The 22,120-nt window shown below is 38.9% G+C and overlaps 1 protein-coding gene across 2 annotated transcripts in view; it reads right to left on the bottom strand.

Annotated features, from left to right (window-relative positions):
* GUCA1C (guanylate cyclase activator 1C) overlaps positions 1–21,445 on the bottom strand; it is a 33,847-nt gene extending 12,402 nt beyond the window's left edge. Inside the window, exon 1 of one of the 2 annotated variants that reach the window (XM_056490500.1) lies at positions 21,242–21,445. In XM_056490500.1, the coding sequence (XP_056346475.1) occupies positions 21,242–21,445 (204 nt within the window). Of the gene's footprint in view, positions 1–10,097; positions 10,261–21,241 lie in introns of those variants that run through there. The other variant, XM_056490509.1, reaches the window with a different exon arrangement.
* Positions 21,446–22,120: the final 675 nt, after the last annotated feature.

Here is a 22,120-nt window from a genome sequence, read left to right as displayed (position 1 = left end):
TTCTTTCTTTCTCTCTGGGTCCAATTTCAAATATAGCACTGCTTTCTCTGCCCTCAGAAACCTAAAGGAGGATTCATTTCACTCCATTTCTTCTTCCCTCATTTCATGGAATCAGAGAATGATAGAATCATGTAGGTTGGAAGAGTCCTCAAAGATCATCTAGTCCAACCATTCTTGGTTTGTTTTTGTTTTCTGTGTATTTTCATCTCTTCATCAAAGGTTCTGTATGCAATTATTGAAGAAATAAAGAACTACTTGTAACTCTGTTACTTTGATACTTCCCTCGGATCTTATATTGGAGTTTGGGCTTGGCCAGACTCACAAGTTTCGTAAGTGAACAGAGTTGGCATTTGTCATGGGGCTGGGTAAACATCAGCAAGCAAAGATTATTAAATAAGGATGAAGAACAGAGCAGGGAATTAGGAGCTGCAGACTCTTAAGTGGTTTTGTATTCGTTGCATTCTCACTGTTACGTAAAGGGATGAGGCTGTATTGAACAAACTGTTACACAACTGTTCTGCTTTGCACTGGTGAAGAGGACCTGCAAGTTTGGGGACCTAGAAATTAGCAGGACATTTGTATTGGAGGAATTGGAAATGCAGAGCCATCTATGTGTGCTGGCTCTCAGACTTGCAGGCTACCCTGGTAAACCTGGTGAAATCTAAAATATTAGGATGGCAAACAATTTTATTTCTTTAAAATTAATGACTGCCCCCTAACTCCCTGCATCATTGACAATTTTCTTTCAAGATTACTGGAGAAGACAGGGAAGTCACCAGACTGGGGTCTCTGCCCAAGAAGGCTGTACTGAAAAGACCTAGCCCTCTGCCATCCTCTGCTGGATGCTGGGGTTTAGCTTTCTGCACTCCTAATTTTGAGCCTTTGCCTGTGCTTTTAGGAATATCTTTCCCAACTTAAAGCAGTAGGCAAGAGAGGAAAAAACTAAAAAATACAGCCATGACAACACATTTTCCAGCAAATTCCTTGCTTATAATGCTAGCAGATTTTTCTTGCTTGACAATTCAAAAGCATAACAAGACAAACCACCAGGAAAAGTTGTCTTGGTTTGAAAGAAAGATGTATGCCAAGGAAGGCAGGAAAAAATATGACCTCCTTCCCTCCAAATTATTTAACTTTGAATTTATTGGGCTTTTAGGCAGAGATATGGGAAAAGGAATAACAGTTCTTCACTAGTATGCATAACAAGACAAACAACAACAGCAGAAGCAACAACAGACAGAACCAGAATCCCAAGCACAGCCTTCTCTGGGCTGTCAGGCACTTTCCCCTTGGTGCAGTTCCAGTCACAGCCAGAAGGGGCGCTGGTGGCTCCTGGCCAGGCAGGGCAGGGACGATGATTCCTCCAAGCCTGCAGGGGGCGCTGTGGCGTGGGCTCAGTTCTGTCTTAAAATTTTTATGGGGTCTAAAACTTTTAGATCATAACTCAAAACTCGTAGTGTTAAATCCTACAGTCAAGAATTCAACTGTACTTGCATTAAGCAAGTGATAATTTTAATGATAATGTAGGCTCTTAGTTGATAATGATAAATTATTGCAGCATAAATTTGTGCTGTCACAGCAGTGTTGGCTTCAGACCCTCTGTAACTTCTGCTCCAGAATCCCAGGGGTCGGCCTCGAGTCTCACCAGGCACCTTCTGCCAAAGGTTCCAAGACAAACCATTGTTCCCAGCTGCAGAATAAAGCACATCTGCTCCCGTCCTAACTGGGCCAAAGGCTACTGCATGAGTGATCTCCTGCTTGATCTGGGCGAAGGCTTGCTGCTGCTCAGGGCCCCAGTGGAAATTGTTCTTCTTGTGGGTGACCAGGTAGAGAGGGCTCACAATCTGGCTGTACTCAGGGATGTGCGTTCTCCAAAAGCCTATGGCACCTAGGAAAGCTTGTGTTTCCTTCTTGCTTGTTGGTGGAGACATTGCAGTGATCTTATTGATGACCTCAGTGGGGATCTGGCGCCGTCCATCTTGCCACTTCATTCCCAGGAACTGGATCTCTTGGGCAGGTCCTTTGACTTTGCTCTTTTTAATGGCAAAACCGGCTCCCAGCAAAATCTGGATGATCTTCTCTCCCTTCTCAAATACCTCCACTGCCGTGTTCCCCCACACAATGATGTCATCGATGTACTGCAAATGTTCCGGAGCCTCACCCTTTTCCAGTGCAGCCTGGATCAGTCCATGACAGATGGTGGGACTGTGTTTCCACCCGTGGGGCAGTCGATTCCAGGTGTACTGCACGCCCCTCCAGGTGAAAGCAAACTGAGGCCTGCACTCTGCGGCCAGAGGAATGGAGAAAAACGCATTGGCGATGTCAATGGTGGCATACCACCTTGCTGCCTTGGACTCCAGCCCGTACTGCAGCTCCAGCATGTCCGGCACGGCAGCGCTCAGCGGTGGAGTCACTTCATTCAAGGCACGATAGTCCACAGTCAGTCTCCATTCTCCGTCAGATCTGTGCACAGGCCAGATGGGGCTGTTGAAGGGTGAGTGGGCTTTGCTCCCTTGGCTCTCCAGCTCACGGATCATCTTGTGGATGGGGATCACAGCATCTCGATTTGTCCGGTACTGCCGGCGGTGCACTGTCATGGTGGCAATTGGTACCTGTTGCTCTGTCACTTTCAGGAGCCCCACTGCAGATGGGTTTTCTGACAGTCCAGGCAAAGTTCAACTGCTTAATGCTCTCTGTTGCTACAGCAGCTATTCCAAAAGCCCACCTGAACCCCTTTGGGTCTTTGTAGTAGCTGTTCGTGAGGAAGTCTAATGCCTAGAATACATGGAGCCTTTGGGCCAGTTACAGTTATTATTGGTTATTATTCCTTTCCTGGGCATACATAGTGGAGGTTCCTTCCAGGGGATCTGACAGATCATCCTCCCTTCTGTGACACCCTGCACCTTTACCATGGGAGGTTGAGGCTACCTTCATTTTAGCACGGTTCCCTCGGTTAGCATTTCCCTCCCTGAGCTGACACACCCGTGCTGCCAGGACAGAAGTGGGTTTCCCATCCCATTTTCCATGTCTTCCCCACGGTCACACAAAAAGAATCACAGATCAGCTTGTGGGGTGTACTGTTTCTCCCTAGCTGGGGGAAGTTGGGCTCTAAATTTGGGACCTGTGACTCGCACTGGTGCTGCATTGATCTTCCTCATCTCCTCCCTCATCCCTCTCATCTCCTCTTTAAACTCCTCTTTGAGTTCCTTAACCATGGCAGAGACATGAGCCTGCATTGGGCCATTGACCATACTCATATCATGCTCATACTCCTGAGCCTATTGTCGACATAACCCACTGTCTCTTGGTTGTTATCAGCATTAATTGTTGCAACGAAGGTGTTGTATTGGGATGGCCCTAGATTTGCCAGATTCCACATCTGCCCTGTGCACCTGACCTTTTCAGGGTCATTACTGTGCTGTCCATCTCTTCCATGAATTCCTCTTCCTTAGCCATTTCTTTTATCCCTTTTAGGTACCAGTTGTTGGTGTCTCTTACCAAAAGATGGGACAAAATTCCATGACAGAAAGAAACAAATGGAAAATCCTAACCCCCAACAGAAGTGCACTGAAGACATATATATTTTCTAGTTCTATTTGGCATATTCAGATGCTTTTATGTAATATTCTGTGAATCTCAAGGGTTGTATGAAAGGGCATATTCAGATGCTTTTATGTAATATTCTGTGAATCTCAAGGGTTGTATGAAAGACAGCTCCTAAAAGTTACATTCATTTACTATCATTGCCTAAACTACTTGTTTTATTATAGTAACTACTTGTATTATTATAGTAACTACTTGTATTATTATAGGAGATTGTTACTATAATTACTGGTTTATTCTTAATTAATATATAAATAAATAGAAAAAAGACAGTTATGCCTTAAAAGAAGTCTTTAAATAAAAGAAGCACCTTCCTGAACTGTTTCATATTAAAATTAATTTCCTCTTTACCTTCATCATAATTTAAGAAGTAATACTTAAAAAAAATTACTATTAATTGTCCAAAGTTAATCTCCATTGCCTATTCACATAATGTGACAAAATTAGTGTTACCTGATAATGATATATGCTCCAAATGCTTCTTAAGCTCAGTGAAAGCTACAGACACATGAACTTAAATGAACTTTTCAAAGAAACTCTAACCTAATCCAGACTGGCTACGTATCAAGGCTGTGTGATGCAAGGAAAAATCAACTGAAGTATTAGTCTGTAACACTTATCTACTTGAATATTTTAAAATTTAGATTTTAAAGAGAAACACTTATTAGAAATTCAGATTAGCCTTTTGGAAATGCAAAAAACCAACCAACGAACAACAACAACAACAAACCAACAAAAAACTCAAAAAAAACCCCAAAAAACAAAGAAAGTCACTGAATTCTGCAATGCTGTAATAGAGATCTGAGACAGGCATTTCTTTAATGTCCCATGTAAAGAATTGGCCTTCCATGCTTGATGATGCTGTGTCACTACTGGGGAATTACCTCTGGTCTAAAACTTTTAGATCTTAACTCAAAACTCAGAACATTAAATCCTACAGTCAAGAATTCAACTGTATTTGCATTAAGTAAGTGATGATTTTAATGATAATGTAGGCTTTTATCTGGTAGTGATATTTTTATAGCATAATCTGGTACTGTCACAGCTGTGTGTCCCGTGACAAATCAGTAGAAAACAAAATTAAGATTATGAAATTTCACCAACAACTGTGTGAAGTACTTATAATATTACAGAATCCTTTTTTTTGTTTGCTTTTTGGAACCACTATTTAAAATTGAATGTAAAAAAAATTGGGAGGCAGTTTAGTAGGAGAAAAAAAGGCATTCTTTAGTATAGTCTGTAAATAAATAGAGTAGTATTTGCAAACAGGTGAACTATTCACAGAGCATGGAATTTTTTTATCAGGGCACTGCACCTTTCAAAGGCACTTAAGCATTCTGAGAGAAATTAGGTAACTGTACTGCCTTGAACACAGCAAAGCATAATTTAACCTCCTCATTTACAGTAATCATGCTAGTTACTTTACATTTGAGATAATTTTATGCAACATTACTCCAAATTAAGGAGAAGGAAATGACTTGGCTTTGTTGTTTTTGTTGCTTTTTTTGGATTGTGTTTGAAACTAATGGGAGCAGGATTTTTACATGTCACCTTCAAAAAGTCCAGATATATCAGGAAATAAGAGCTGTAGATTTTTGTTATTTCTGACAGCAGAATTCTTGCTGTCTAAGACATATCTAGAGCCTTATTTTCTTCTAGCCCTTGGTTTGGAAGCTGATTAATTTTTTTGACATACAGGCTTTTATTGCTGACTACAATGTGATAGCAATCACTATCATAAAACAAAAATAAACTTTCTAGTCTTTTCTTGTTGTGCAGACATTTATGAGAGCAACAAAGCCTTCAAATTCAGAAAAAGCAAGAGTTAGGCTTCTCTGGGCAAAGTGGAAGTGCCTGGCCAATACAAGAACCATGGAAAAGGGATAATGTAACACATCCTGCCTCGATGCAATATCAGTTTATATGGTTCTTAGCCCCATGGTGTAATGCAGATGTTGCTGCTGCAACCTTATACCTTTGGCTAGGCTGGTTGGTTGGAGCAGGCTAAGAAAAGTGTCCAAGGAGTTGTTTCAGGCTGAAGACTTCCCTAAAGTTACGTGTGTTGCTGAACTTATGTTTGCTCAATTATTCAGAGCTTTATGACACAAAAGGGGAAAGTAGTTCAGAAGAGTTAGGGAAAGTATTTCTCTGATTATCATCCTTACTTTCTATCAGCACAATTTTATTTTGTCAGCTTTGGTAATGCCTGCAAACATGTATGGTTGTTGCAAAGGGGCTGAGTGACTCCTTAGGCAGCCTGACAATTGATATCACAGCTGCTATTCCCAGTTCTGAGGACACTGCAGAGCAAGACAGTCTGGGAAAGGAAGCTCAACTGAAAATTGTGTTTTCCAGGAAAGGACAGTTAGCAAAGTCATCCTGAGCCATTATAGTTTATCCCACATGAAGTAGGAATGCTTAAGATTCAGGTTCTAGGTAGTTTTTGAAGCATTGCTCTCTAGCACCCATATTTTTTCATCCTTTAAGAGCTCTTCATACCTTCTGTGATCATGTGGGAGGCAGATAACACCTGCCAGGTCACAGCTGCAGTTGGGCCCTGCAGTCTTTAATAGAATATATATATAAAATAATATCTTCACTAGAATCTCTAGACTAAATGCTTCATAAAGACGAAATAACATTCCTCTCTCTCTCACAATTCTTAAAGTGGAAAAAGTGGAAGGAAAAACACAACTGAAAGTCAAATGAAGAATAAATTACTATAAGCAGTAAAAGACTTCTGAAAAATATGTCATCTTTCTGTGGACATTTGTTTTTCATGGCATGGGAGGTGCAACCACTGCTTTAACAGAGAATTTCATGGCTAAATGACTCTCATTTCCTTCTATGGTGTACTTGGCTAACCACACTCATGCCAGGAGCTAGAATGAGAAAAAAGGAAAGGTGGTCTGCCTCCCAACATGCCTTAGCTTTGTTCAAAGTAAAGGGAGTGAAGGGAAACAGTTATTCTTCAGGAAAAAAAAACAAAAAAACAAAAAAACCAAAAAACCAAAAAAACAAAAAAACAACAAAACTGGAAAAAAAGGAAAAAAAATATTTAACTTGAGATTTAGTTTACGCTGCTATGTAGTCATCCCTACACACAACAAAGTTCTATTGAAATAACATTTGCATTTCTTATTATCTGTTCTACATCAAACATATTTTTAAAACTTTCTTCTTTATATTTTAAATGGATTCATTTTAAAATCTTTTTTTATCATTCTAATCTGCATAATGATGGCAGATGAACTCTATCAGAGAACTACTTTACATTTTAAATGAAAAACAGAAAGTATAGAAATGATTAAAGATTGACATCATCTGGTGGCTCCTTATCTAAAGATTTGTAAAACTGCTGTGGAGTGTCCATTTTTGTGAATCTACCAACTTTATCTCTGCATAAGAAGTAGCAGAAGATAGTGTTCTCTGATGTGGACTGCCCAATGCTTTATAAATTTTAACAGAAAATCCTTCAACTTGTGTAATTTTCCTTCAGTGCTACATACCTATTAATCTTCTTTACTCTTCACAGTCAACTTACCATTTAAAATCCAATTTTCTTACAAAGCAACAGACACTTTATTCCTGTAGCTAGTTTCAATTAATGCCAAAAGAAGCAGTACGAGCAGTACAACAGCAGCATCCCATTTTCAGTCCATTGCTTCAAGTGTTAAATGGCTATGCAAGTTTTGTCCTTCAGAGGTCATAAGAACTTAATCAATCAATCAATCAATCAATCAATCAATTTTTATTGTTAGATTTTTATTTTTAGTGGCAAAACCTATTTGCAAGCTAACAGGAAATGAATGACAGTGATCTGAATTTCTGATTTAAAGAAAGAAGATATTTCAGTGTAAGTGTTAAATAGCATCAGGGCTGACTGTAGAATTTTTTCTTATTTCTGCCTAAGAACAAGTAACACTTCCAATGTATTATGGATAGGCCAGACATTATTTTTCTAGATATGTTTTCTCTAACATGGGTGAAACCTCTTTTTGATGGATATAATAGCAATGAAATATGATACATATTCTCACTGTAAACCAAATATACATCAGTATATTTGGCAACTTGGCAACTACTGAGATATTATAGGTGAACAAAACTGTTTCTTCTCTAAAATTCATCATTGGGGTGCATGAACTAGGACTCCCAGTTTTGTGTGAGATGCAGGGGAAGAAAAAAAGTAGGAAGAATTAAATGTGCTTGTATGTGCTTGCAGATTTGTCCTTTTTGTATTACAAATCTTAAGGATGAAGAAGACAGATAATTTTTCCCTAAGGAGGGACTCTTGAAATCTAAGAAAAGGAATCCTTTAAAAAATTAATTTGGTTGCACTTGTTTTTTAATAAACACATCATTTTTGAAAGTTTTCATTGGAAAGCTGTGGCAAAAGATAAACCTACCACTTATTATCCTGCCAATGTTGTTATGTAAATAATGCTTACAAGTATTAATGTGTGAGTCATCAGTAAAACGTTTGCTTGAAATGCTACCTTCTGCACTCCTTGTGCTAATCTCAGGGGAAATGAACTTTGCAATTATAGTTCTGAATGTTCAGCATTTTTATTTTTCAATGCTGTTAAGAGTTCTGAAGAACATCTTTCAAACTTCACTAGCATATTTATTAATTTGCTTGTTTTTATGTTTAATTATTAGCAAAGCATCCCACAAAGGGCAAGGAGGGCTGAAAAACCTTCAGATGATAGTCCTTGTTTTTAAGAAACTTAAAAAAATTAAAAAGACATCTATGTTCTTGGTGTATAGGGTCATTTAGTTATGAAACCATTGGTGGTCTGCACAGGAGACACACTAGAAAGGGTTAGTGTTTTTTTAGTATGTTCCTGAGAAGAGTGTTTGTAACAGGCTTCAGTTGGAAACAGCAAAACTGATGAGAAGATGAAATTCACAACTGTAATTACAGTTTGTGTAATCAAACAGGCCATCCCTCACTGGTCTGGTATCTGTGACCCCAAGAATTACAAAATACAGACAAGGGAGAAGACAGTAGGGGAAATGCTTTCTGCTGTGCTGATTATAGAGCCATACTCTGCAATCCCCCAAGGATGTGTTCCAGAAAGTTGTGATGGTCAGCAATAGATAGGATGGGTGATGAGCCAGTTTTCCTGTGAGACTGAATTCCTGGTCATTACCCTGGTCATTTCCCCATTCTTTAGCCTGTATTGATCTTAGCTCATCAAGGCAGACAAGGATGAAGACAAAAGTTCAGAAAGATGCAGCAAGAAAAGAGGGGTTCAGTCACACAGGTGAGGCAGCTGAGATGTTTCAGGACAGGGATCCTGGAAGCTGTGCTGAAAAGGCAGGGACAGTCCTGGTGCAGCTCTTCATGCCTCTCTGTTTTTTACACCATACATACCTCCTGTCTACATTTAAAATGTGTAATAAATTCCCCCAAGCATCTGTCCTCTACCTGTCATAAATAAAAGCAGTAGTTTTAGTATCTGGCAGCTTAACTTTGCATACAAGTGATGACAGCCTGCAGAGCAGAGTGATACAACTCTGATTGTATAGAGTAGCAACAATTAGCAGATTATTCCTATTTGGTTTTAAGTGTCTTTGGCCACTGTCACAGCAAAGGGTGAGCTAGGCAGTATTTCTCTAACCTGCTTTGATCCCACTCTCCTCACTTTTGCATTAATCCAAAGGTCTCAATGAACCTGAAGGTTTCACAGGACTGCAGGGCATGTGTCCCAGGCCACTCAGCAGCACAGTGGGGCTCCAGGTGCCAGCTCCAGGGCCTTACAAACAGGAGGCAGTGCTCAGGACAGACCTAGAAAAGGGTGCTCCAGAGATGTACCAGATGATGGTGTCTTCAGCCTTGTCTGTACTGCTGAGGAAAGTATATCTGTCTGGAAGCCAGCTACATCACAGAGAGCTGATTGCAATCATAAGCAGTTATTGCAGTAAAAAGGAGGGTAAATTAGAAGTATAGCCTGGAGAAACTGCTTGACCTCTCCATTCAGTAGTATTTGGTCTTGTGACTTGTATACTGAGTGTGAACTCCTCATCTGAGTTGTTTTCCCTTCTGCCACACATTCCATAGAGTACTCTGAGAAAATCCATTTAAATCCATTTATCTACACTGCATTCCATCTTCAGTTAAGTGCAGACCATATTTCCCCTTTGTCTAATGTAAGAACATATTAACTTTGATCACACCAACATTTTCATAGGCTTATATACAAGCACAGGATAAGCAATGAATAGAAGAATAACCAGTGAACTGGAAATTACATCTCTTTTTAAGAATTGTTTCCTGACATTTTTTAAGTGTCCACAGACTTCTAACAAAAGTCCTAATTCAAACCCTCAAAGAACAGTTTTGCTTTTTCACCTCTAGTGCACCTTAATGGCAAACCTATCCACAAGAGCAGGTTTGGGAGGATAGCACAAAGAGGAACCTGCAGGTTACAACTCACAAACAAAGAAATAGTATGAGATTAAAACAAAATAAAGAAAAGAAGGTTTACCTGGTTCAGATCAAAGATATCAAACACTCGTTTAATGTACAGGTCTCCCTGTGAATCCAGCCCTTGAAGATCTAAAAGCTTCTTGAATTCGTGCAGACTAAGCAGCCCAGATGGACATTCTCTCATAAATTTGCTGTAATAGTGGTGCATCTGTGCAGGAGCATCTGGCAATGATTCTTGGGAGCCCATGTTGTTACACAGTAAGGATCCCTTTCTGTCTGTTCACATTTCTATCTCCCAGGTTCAAAGTCTTGCTCATGACCACAACTTGGGTTAACACAGCTTTTAAATGTCTAGGTTAAACATCTTAGAGAGTAAGTTTCTATTTTTATGTAGTGCATGTCTCTACTCATGAGATTATCTTTAATACCCAGATCTAAAATAGATGGGATTTCAAATTGTGGCTAAAATAAAGCAAAGAGCACCATGGGCAAATTATAGTTCATCACTCTTCCATTGACTACAAACATATCTGTTATTTAAAAAATAAAGAGGATATTTTAAAAGTGATTGTTTTTGAATTATATACAAACCAATAGCAACACATGAGAGTCTAATTCTGGAATGGCTGTGAGGAATAGCTTTAATTTTTGCTGCAAATAAGGATGGAAAAGTTGAGAGCGCAAACAACAATTACATTCTCTTTGCTGTAAGTGGATAAATCCCTACTAAAACTTGAGCCCTTTGGACTCCTCCTTGATGTACTTTTTAATCATAAATATGCTGTGTATTTGTATTTGTGTGCAAATCACATCCTATTTCTTCTCACTCAGCATGGGTTTCCAGATGTTACACAGTTTTGGTCACCAGCCTTGTCACAGAATTTGAGTGGAAGAGGAATCTTTTACAGTAACTTCCCAAACAGGAATCAACATAGTCTGATAAATAAATTAAAAACAGGTTTGCTCTTGGTCAGTGCTGTAGTCCTGCTTTTTATTTTGCAGCCTTCAGGAGCTGATTTGCTTCTTTCTCCATAAGCTCAGGGAAGGTGTTAGGTATCAGTAAAGCTTCTGTACTGATTAGCTTTTATACAAGGAGATGAGCAGCTCAGGAGCATTACTATAGGGCAAAGAAATGAGGAGCTATAAATACCAGTGTAAACATACAGGATGTTAGTGATGCAGAAACAAGACACTGCCACTCATCCTTTTCATTTATAATTGTGCAGTGGAGTTAAGGAGCCCAGTCCTGTGAGGTGGTGAGTGCCCATGGAAAATGGCATCCATCCTCCAGCCTGACTTCAGCCAGAGAGCAACCAATATTATAGGATCAGGGCAGCTTTTGAGAGGAACTCCCATACTCCTAATGGTCTGTGCTTCAGCTCTCTCCTCAAGGAGATCAACAAGTTTATTATCATATATTTCAAAATATGTCATATGAGTAAGAAAGCTAAATATGTCATATGAGTAAAAAAGCTTGAACACTTCTCATGTGCCCATGAACCTCTAAAGATCAAACAGAAAGATACAGACATTGCCACCAATTTAGCAAAAAATGTTCCAGTAGGCAAAGAACATAGAGCAAAGTGGATAGTTGGTGTGTTGCCCTAGACCTTGCTGTGTGATCCCAGTCACTGAGAGATTGGGAGCACACCCTGTGCAGGCATTTAATCTGCAGGTGTGGGCTGGCTACAGCACTAAGGGTGATTGAAGGTGATGTAAGGACAAGGGAAGTGAAAGGAAAGCAGACAAACCTCTTGGGGATGCTCAGTCAGACGACAATTCTAGACTTTATTCTTCACCCGTCATGCCCTGCTCCTAAAGGAATGACCAGTGATTGTATCAAACAGTAAAGACAGATATTGTGGTTTAGCCCAAGGGGCAGCTGAGTACTGTAGACAGCTGTGCTCTCACTCCCACCCCACCCTGCCCCTGGTGGGATGGGCAGGAATACAGGAAAAAAACCTGGTAGAACTAGTGAGTTACTATATTTATTTTATTTTATTTATCAAACTATAAGACTAGTTTTATAATTGAAATAAAATAAATATAATAACTAATAATAATAATGCAGGAGAGGAATAAAACCCAAGAACAACAGTGTTGTACAATACAATTACTCATCACTCTCTGAGCAGTGCCCAGCCCATCCCTAAGCAACAATTGGCCCCTCCCAGCCAGCTCCCCTTAGTTTATATATTGAGCATGACATTCTATGGTATGGAGTATCCCTTTGGCCAGTTTGGGTCAGCTGTCCTGGCTGTGATCCCTCCCAGCTTCTTGTGGACCTCCTCAGTGGCAGAGCATGAGACAGAAAGTCCTTGACTGAGGATAAACCCTACACAGCAACAACCAGAGCATCAACGTGTTATCCATATTACTCTTGCTAAATCCAAAACACAGCGTTGTACTACACAGTAGGACAAAAATGAACTCTATCTATCCCAGCTGAAACCAAGACAGCAGAGCATCAGGAACAAGACTTAAGCAGCCTGAAAATTTGACATGATATGGTTAGGTTAAGAACTGTCCATCAGCAACTCACCCAGTGCTAGTCATCCTTCCTCTTTTCTCCCTTTCACTTGGGCAGTAACAGCTCCCTCCCATCTCTTCACCTGACCTTGTACAGACTCTGGTCACTGGATTTCTCTCTAGGCACAGGGAACTTGGGAGTTGTCACATATACTGATCCCTCTCCCCTCCCTCCTCTTTTCTCCCCCTCAAAAAACCATATATTACTTCTGCTTGTTGCTTCCAAATGGCAAGTCTTTGGGAAATGTGCCCACAGTGATTGAGGGACATGAGAGACTGCTGCACTGCCTTAAAGAAATATGACTTTTTGTCAGATTTTGTGCATTCTGACAAAAGGCTTACAGGAGAATATTAAGTAAAAGTTGGAATGCTTTTAAAGTAATACCTGTTTTCAGAATCCCTTTAGCTTAATAAAAATAATTGAAACACCTGTAATGACAGCAAAAATGCCTGGGTAAAAAATGATCTGATTTATACTTCAGTCTCACAGCATCCCTCACCCCTAGTAGGGGACTAGAATGGTATAATTTGGTTGATATAACATCTGACATAAAAAGAAAGGAGAGTTTTATGGGGCACAAAAAGACTAAAATTTATAACCCTCTGCATAGTCTGATGGCATTTAATGAGCTGCAGACAAAGCATGTGCTGAGGTTGTAGAAATTCTATAGAACTCACCTGTTCCAGAAGCCAAAGGCATTGGAGCATTTCTATTTATGAATAAAAATAGAAAAACTGATAACAACATGGAGCCAAACTGAATAAGTTAATATAGCAAAGACACTCCAAAGAATGCTGAAACAATGGGTGAAGAGACTAGTTTGTGTATAGACAACCCAGTGAAACAATTCCTAATGAGTGATCTGTACCAAATGAGCTGATTCTAAAAGGTGAAGATAAAACTACAGTATCTATTGAGATGCCAAGAAGCTTTCTGGAATCTGTACAATATTCTGGGAATAAAAAAAAAAAAAAAAACCCATACAAAGAGGTAACAGTGGGACTGTGCACTTCCACTGAAAATGATAGTCCCATAATAAGGATTGCTGGTTTAAGGACAGTCAATGCAGCAACATGGGCACACAGAAAATGCACATTGCAGGGGAAGCAAAACTGTCTCTGTAGGGAACCATGAGAAAAAAGAGATCAGATTTCTTAGTTCAGCTCTGAAAATGGTATAAAAGCTCTTAGTTTTAGAAGGGATCATGTAATTTAGATTTCTTTACAAGTGAAAAATGGTGGTTTTCTGACTGAGGTTGAAAATAGAGGTTGAGCCTTTTAGAAAAAGCCCACATCACAACAAAACGAAACTTCCCAGCAGGGTGATCAGGAACTAACTTGAAATATAAAAAAGCAGAAAACTATAGAAAACAGTGGTACTTTGGCAGTTGGCAGCCCACACTACATGCCTGTGTTGTGAAACAAGGAGCACACACATCTTTCTCCTCTGATAGATGCAGCTGAATGGTACCTCTTTGAAGTGTAATACAAAAAAGAGAAATGCTATCTCATGAAGTGGCAAATGCCAAGTTTTACATGGATTTGAATAAAAAGCTTATCTACAGATTTTTGTCTGAATTCATATCATCTTTGTCAATTAACTTTTTGCATCTGCTCCAGCTCAATCCAGCCCCACTTTCTGTTTCCTTCCTCAGCAATTTCTTCGTGGTGTTTTCTCTGACATCTCTCACTTGTGGGACTCAGCTCGTGCTTCTGTACTTTGCTCCATCCCTCTCTACTATTCTGTCCCAACCATCACCATCTTCTCCCTATGGACCTTTCTACAATTTTCTAACTATTTGAATAAGTGTTTAGCTTCTCAATTTTGCATTTCTTCTATGCATGATACAAGGAGGAAGACCAAGCTGACCTTTCTCTCTTTTATCTTCATCTGAATGTAGCTGGCTTTTAAGGGTTGTACTTCCCTCCTTTATAAACCAGAAGAATTTTTAGTAGGACACAACCCCCTAATCTGAGGTAAAAGGACTCACAAATTCTTGCTAACTCCAGCACAGGGATGGGGAAAAGAGAGGTCATTGCTGCTTTCTGTGATGTTTAAACCCTGGCACCATTGTGGGACACAATTGTTGAATTATTCTCTCATTGAAAACACTGATCAAGCACTGGCCCAACTTTGCTAGTTCACAGCCACATTCCTTCTGTGCCTGCTGTTATAGCTGTACAAACAATTAACTCCTTGAGTTTTTGTATAGCTTTAAAACTGAGCAAGAAGGCAGTGACCATTAAAACAATACATCCATAAGAGCCTATTATGTCTGATTTCTTTTTGTAGTACTGCTTCATTATTCCTGACATGGAGATTATGAGTATAGCTCAATGATACACACTTGGTGATGAGAAAGTCAGCTGTGCTTATCTTAGTGGTGCAGAGCCCAGCCTAGGAGGGGTTTTATTATTAAACCAGTTGCAGATGTAATTCTGTGGGTGTTGTTAGCCACACATGCTACAGTGTGCCCATATCTATAAATAACCAGCAAACCATGCATAATGAAATAACAAGTCTTATCCTTCCCACAGAACCATTTGTAGTGCTGTTCCTTTAGTTTTAATGATTATGGGAAGAGCTCTGGGATACCAATTTTCCACTTTCCATTTGGAGTCCATGAGTTACAACGAGGACCCACTGCTGAAGTTCTTATTTTCATCAAGGTTTCTAGCTGCTGAAGAGGGGCACCCTCCTTTGTCAGGAGGAGAAGACAGGAATGCTTTCTTTAATTGTTGTTGTGATTCACTGATTTTCCTAAACTCTGTGTGGGCAGGAGCTTGGGCTGCAGCTTGTCTGGTGGGCATCAGGGAGCTGCAAGTGGGATTAACAATCCCTGCTACTGCTAACCTGCTACTTTTCAGTGGTCTTAGTACAAATGAAGAGAAAGGGTCCTCTCATCCAGGGAAAATCTGAGAGGCCAGTGGAATGTCCTGGCTCCATCTAGGAGAACAAAGAAGAAAAGAAATCACTGAACTTTTCCATGCTGATGAACTAAATGGGAGGATTCCCAGAAATCTTCGTATTAATAGTAATAGATAAAAATTAACACTCACCCCAACAACATTTTGATGCCACAGGCTGTTTTCATGAAGGATTTCAGCTTAGACAAATTGGATTTTTCCAGTTAATAATGCTACATATAGATCCTTAAACAACTCTAAATCCTGGCTTCCTGTTTTTATCTGCCTACACAGCTCAGCTATTTGGAAGAAATTTGAAATTATTTTTTATTTTTTTTCCTACTAGCAATAGAATCCCCTAAGTTAAGCACTTTGGAAAAAGGAAAGCCAAGCCAATAGAGTTATCAGCAAACATTTAATTAAAAGACCAGGCTGTCTTCCCTAATTAGGTGCAGTTGTTTTGGTTGGAGATGTTTTCCTTCCTGGTGCTTTTCCAAGGTGAGCAGAGACTGAGCCACTGGCATCTCCTAGTGGCCTGGGCTTGCAAGGCAAGGGCTTGTGTTCTTGCTAAAGAGATGGTGATATTTCTGTCCAGTAATCCCTGTTCCAGAGCTTTTCTGGGACGCTGGAGAGGCTTTGTGGAGAGACACCTCCAGGGCTGGATCTTGTGGCTGCCACTGCCAGCCCCCCTCACTGCAGTGAGCAAACAACCACATTGATTTATTTATTCTGTTGTTTCTGTCCAGCTGTCAGCTCTGCTTCTGATGAAGAATTAATCTCTTGCTAAGATTTTAACTACACTTTTTCTCCACAGTTGGCATTTCAGTTCCACAAGTGTTTCAATTAATGTATAAAGAAGGAATGAGACACTATTTCCTTCTTCCACTCCTTGAACATTTATTCCCATCTCTTTTTGCCTTGATTTTGTAAATTTTGCTTTTTGTTTTGCATTTCACTTGTTTCTTCCCTCTCCTCAAAAGCTGTTATCTACTTATTCCTGTCTATTCCTGTTTTTTTTGACTGCACTTTCCCCACTCCATTTGTCAATTCTTTCAATTTATCTTCTTGAAGTGACAATCTTCTTTCTGATCTATGCAAAAATTTAAGTCTGCCTCCCTTCCACTACCTAGCTTTAAAAGCTGTTTTTATAAGAGGTGAATAGGGAAGTAAAACAGCTGTATAACTTTTTTACAAGCTTTCCAAATAAGAATAAAAATGCCAGTGATAAAATAAGGAATAAAACCAGAAAAGATTATTTGTAACTGTGTAAAAATGCAGCTCTGAACAGTATTTTTTTTAGAAATGGTGGGGAAAGTAATTTTTAAAGAGGCGAATGAAGACAAAAATATTCACACAGCCAACCAAGGGTTTTAAGGCTTTCATCTTTAGCCCCACCTACAAGGAAACAAACTCATTTTGGAGATGTTTGAAGAGCTTGTCAATAGGTGGGTCCTTCTCTTTGTCTGGAGAGACCTTGACATGTTCTCAGGTGCTTCTGCAGAGACTCTCTTGAAGACAAAACATGATATTTATGCTCATGTTTTGTCAGGTTTGCAGCCTTGGTAGTCTTACTAAACTTGAGATAGACATACAACATCATTAGCATTGGGAAAAAAATGTTCAGATCTCAAAGAAATCTCCCACAGAAAATATCAGGTTATTTAAATACAAACATGGGTGAAATTCACATCACAGCACCTGAAGAAAGGGTATGAATCAGACCTAGTGCAATTTGGGAAGGAGCCTTCTTACTGAAAACAAGACTCTTTATGACTCTCCAATTAAAAGTACACACTTTGATTTAACATCTCATCTAAACAAAGCATGGTATAAGTACTTTTCCTGTTATAATCCTAAGGTTAAAAAGAACTAACAACATGTCTTAATGTATATAATTCTGAAAGAGCAAGAGCATGAGGAGATAGTAAAAAGTAATCATAAAGCTTCATTTGCATAATCCACTTAACACACATGTTCTGTTCACAGGCTCAGTGATGGGTTTTCAGATAATAAAGTGATAGAAATTTGAATATTTAAAGCATAGCACTTTTGTCATCACAGAAACTGGAAGCTGACAGAGTCATCTTCAGCAATTTCAGGTTCAGGGAGAAGCTTGCAGACAGCTAAGTTTGTTGTTTGCTTGGAATCTCACTTCCTAAAATTTAAACACATGCATGCTACAAGAAATTTAATCTCAAATTATTTTCCTCGTCCACAATTGTCATAGATCTGGCAGTGATTTTTACCACTATGGCAGCAGAGAAAATCTGATCCTCTAGCAGAGAAAATTAACGTGAAGAATTCAGGGTGGAGTATGTTTGGAGGGGACAGGGTGAAGAAAACAAAAGAAAACTAATGCTGAAATTTTTAACATCAAAATAAAATGGCATTATGGCTTTTTAAATCTGTACATGTTATGCTACTTCCAAACCTTGATTTATATTAGGATTTTTTCATAAGCTGATTAAAAAATTATCTTCTGGTAAGAAAGACTGTTAGTTTCACTGACTCAGGTAAGTTGTTTTTCTCTTGATGTATAAGGCAGGGCAGAGAGACTTGGTTCATCTGACTTGGAAAGAGCTGAGTCATCTTGAAGGAAGATCCTTTGTCTCCACTGAGCACAGAAAGGAATCTTGAGCTGGATTTCTGCATTAAGACCAGAATCCAGAAGATGAATGCTTGTCCATTGTACTCTGCCTGAGCCAGGCTCTTGCTAGGAGTTGATGCAGTCAGAATGACCAAGAATTCTATGAAGATACTGAGAAAGCCATGCCAAGCCATAAAACTCCCAAATGCATTTTTCTTGGCAAGCTGGTATAGCCACAGCTCATTCTGCTTGTTCCCTAAGCCAGCCTGATGTCCCACAGAATGACTTCACAGGAAACATAAATTACAACAGATAAATATACACATCATGTCTAACTAAACACATGCAGTGTGAATGCCAAAGAGGAAACTTATGAAATCCTGGCAAGTTGTTTGAGAGGTCCTGGTTTTTGTTTGCCACAGGGTTTTCAATGAGGCTTTCACAAGACTTTATTCAAGGCAAAAAAAGAGTGAAACTGAGCTACAATTTATCTAGATGCTGTGTGTTGTATCTGAATAATGCAGCTACACTGTTGCCTTTTAATCAAAAATAGATTTTTAAATTAGTATTTAAAGGGAAAAAGTAAAACATTCAGATAAAAGATTCTGGTTCACTTGATTCATCTCCCTAAGTTTAAGCCTTTCCAACTACTAAATTATGCAAATAGATTGGGCAGAAATTAAAACTTGCCAGCCATTTTTCTGGGAATGGAAGCCCCATTCTTCATCTTATTTCCATCTCCAAATGGATATAGACTATACAATCTTATGTAATTGACAATTCTAAATGTGCCATTGCTGTTCTGCCTTCTAAATAACTTTGCCTGGTTCTATTGCTGCAGCTGAGCAGCAGCTCAATTAAGAAAGAACACAATAAAATCCATGCCTCAGATTAGAAGTAGCTAGTGGAGGATTGTTACAGCATCCTGCAGAACAGGAAATGAATATCAGATATTTAGTGGGAGCACATTATTAAATAATGTGATTTTAAGCCTAGTATAAGCAGTTTTACAGTGGATTTTATGAAGTCCTAAAGGCCAAATCATTGTTAAATTTCATTAAAATGGGGGGAAGAATTCCAAACTGATAAAAAACTGAAGCATCTTTTTTCTGTCTAGCTTGGAACATTAATTAAACAAGCCCTTTTGGGAATAGCAAAACAAAAGCCTAGACCCATAAAAACTATGACTTTTGTCCCCTAAAACCCCAAATGCTGGTACCCCAGCTCCATCCTGTATTTTCTCTAGGCAAAGGGAAACAAATGCCTGATCATTTTGTCAGCCAACTGTTGCCTTAAACAATGAATAAAAGCTTAATTCTGCATGAATGGGGCATTCATTCTGGGTGTGTCTCTGCTACCCAGCTGCCAAATTTTATGAAAACATTAGGAACTGATTAACTGAAATGCCTACTCTTTGAAATTTGTTGGAAATATACCAATTGATTAAAAAATTCTGGGGATGGCAGAGAAGGAGATGAGAGATTCATTGGTAATAAGTGTCAAACTCATGTATATAACCTAACATGTTTAAGGCATACATCTTAATACTCTTCAGATAACTTGAGCAAACAACTCATGGGTGATAAGCTACTTGTAGTGGGAGAAAGGCAGTTAGGAACTCCCAAAATACCAACAAACCAAAAGATATTCTCCCATAAAATAAAAAGCCAAAATCCCCAACACCCAAAGCTCCCCATACTTTTCAAGAACACTGGAGTGTCAAGGGCTTTTTGCAGTACACATTAACTCTAAACTGAAAAAGCTGTTAGGTGTGTGCTGTCTAGGAAGGTTAACATTCATAAAGCTTTTCTGGGGAGCTTAATGCATCAAATTAACAATTTCTGCCAGTCAGGTTTCATATTTGTAGACTGGAAGTTCGCTCATCATCTGTAATTAGCACATTTATTGAGTTAGGTGGTACTACTTAAACAAATTTTGATGTGTTTAACCATCTGGTAATTGGCAGTGGGAAGTAAAGAGCATGCAAGGAGCCTGATTTTATAGGAAGGGTCCTTGAGGATTGTGGAAGAAAGAAGTACATAATTCCAAAAAAGCAAGTGGAATTGGGAGTGGAGATGTGTATGGAAACACAAGAAAGCAGTGTAATAGAGATAATGTTGCATGTAAAAATACACAAGGTATCTTATACTCTCAGCATTTTCTGAAACAAGTATAATTAATTCCATAATTATTAATAGAAAGGCAATGTCTAGAACAGAAAAATGTCTGGGGCAGTTATGGCTATTTGGTCTAGTTTTAACCTGCTGTTAAAGTAATTTGCCTAATGTAAAAACAAATTTTTCATTACATCTGTGAACTCATTGGGATAAGTAATATGGGTAGTGCTTTATTGTTTTTTAAAAATATTTTTTATACCAAGATGGGCCCATCTGTTGTATTAGCTGAAATCTGAGTTTGTATTATTGACAATTCAGCCTAAGCCTAATTTCTGTGATTTTTTTTTAGGGATTACAGATGGATCACTCCTTTTGTCACATTTGGTAGAAAGTGTTACCTTGGCTTAAGGGGAAAATAACTCTGGATTAATCTCATGAATGGAAGGAACCTGTATGGAATAAAATTAGACAGCAGTGCATCTAACAGCCCCTGGATATACCTTTAGCAGGACCTGTGCTGTTAAGCAGTAAAATTGGGATGATGTATCAAAACCAGATGTGTCTTTGGAAAAGGGGGATTGACTGATACTGAATTAGGACACAGAAGGTGTTCAGAATGAATCCCACACAGAAGGAATATTATTGTGCCTATGTTGCATAATCTGAAAGCATTAATACCTATGGATCCAGCTGAACATTCACTGCCTTAGAAAGATTTTTCAAGCATCTATATAAATAAAAATTTAAATTATTAATGCACACTGAAAATAATAATAAAAAAATCTGGTTTTCAAAGATGAGAAACCATCAGCATGTATTGGAATGACACTTTAGTAGTGTCATTCTAGTATTAGTATGAAACTTTCAAATTGGCAAAATGTACTGGGAACAGAGCATTCATCATTGTTTTCCAGTCACTCTCATTTATCTGCTCAGAGGTTTCCATTGAATCACTTCCATTACCTCTGAGTAGGGAGCTTGAAGCTCTCTGAGATCTCTGAGTGCATCAAACCATTTATAAAGCCATAAGAAAGCCAGGAGAAGTCAAGAATGAATTCTTACCTTATTCATGTCAAACGTGTTAAATACTTGTTCAACATAGCTGTTAGCTTCAGGAGTAAGTCCATGTAGATCCAGGACATGTTTAAATTCATGCAGGCAAAGCTGTCCAGATGGGCATTCCTTCATAAACTTTGTGTACCAGTGGTGAATTTCCATGGCATTGATGTCATCTGCTGATCCACCAGCACCCATTGCATCAAACATACCAGGTAACCTTTCTCAGTATTTATTCATCCAAATGCTGACTGTTGCTACCCAGCAATGATCATTCAAACACCAACTCTGCCTTTGAGAGCTACTTTAAACCTCTTACAGGTCACTACCAAGATAGGCTAAGTAAATATAGCACCCTAGAAAGATTACTGGCACCCAGTTTTAGTAGCCCATGGTTTTAGCAGCTAATTACAGTCTTTGTGCACAGTCAGTCTGCAGAGCCCCAGATGAACTGATTATACTGGTTCTCATCTTGCACTTGCATCTGTGCTGCTAAAGGTATTTATACTGGATGAATATTAAAAAAGTAACATGGAGGAACTTTGAGGGTCATTTCTAAACGTTAATTTTAATAATTTACGAAGATTTAACTACAACTTAGAACCATTAATACTTGGATACATTTCATGCAGCTGCCTTTGAGTAAATGACTTTTCATTTTTCTTATTTCTGTATATATGGTGATCCAAATCTTACCTGATAGGTCATAACTGCAACTTGCATAACCTGGAAAAACTGAAAGTGGCTGTCACTAAACACAAAAAACTTGTCTTTAGACAGCAAGTTCTACAAGCATCTGAGTCTCCTGTAAGACAATGTTATCCTGAAAGTTGCTTCCCTCCTGCCATTGCTCCTTCAATCCCATCCTTTCCCTTCCCTTAGGCC

This window comes from Oenanthe melanoleuca, chromosome 1 (assembly GCF_029582105.1).
Source record: "Oenanthe melanoleuca isolate GR-GAL-2019-014 chromosome 1, OMel1.0, whole genome shotgun sequence".
Taxonomy (NCBI): Eukaryota; Metazoa; Chordata; class Aves; order Passeriformes; family Muscicapidae; genus Oenanthe; species Oenanthe melanoleuca.
Note: the sequence above shows the minus strand (reverse complement) of the source record. Positions and strands in the feature narration are given on the sequence as shown.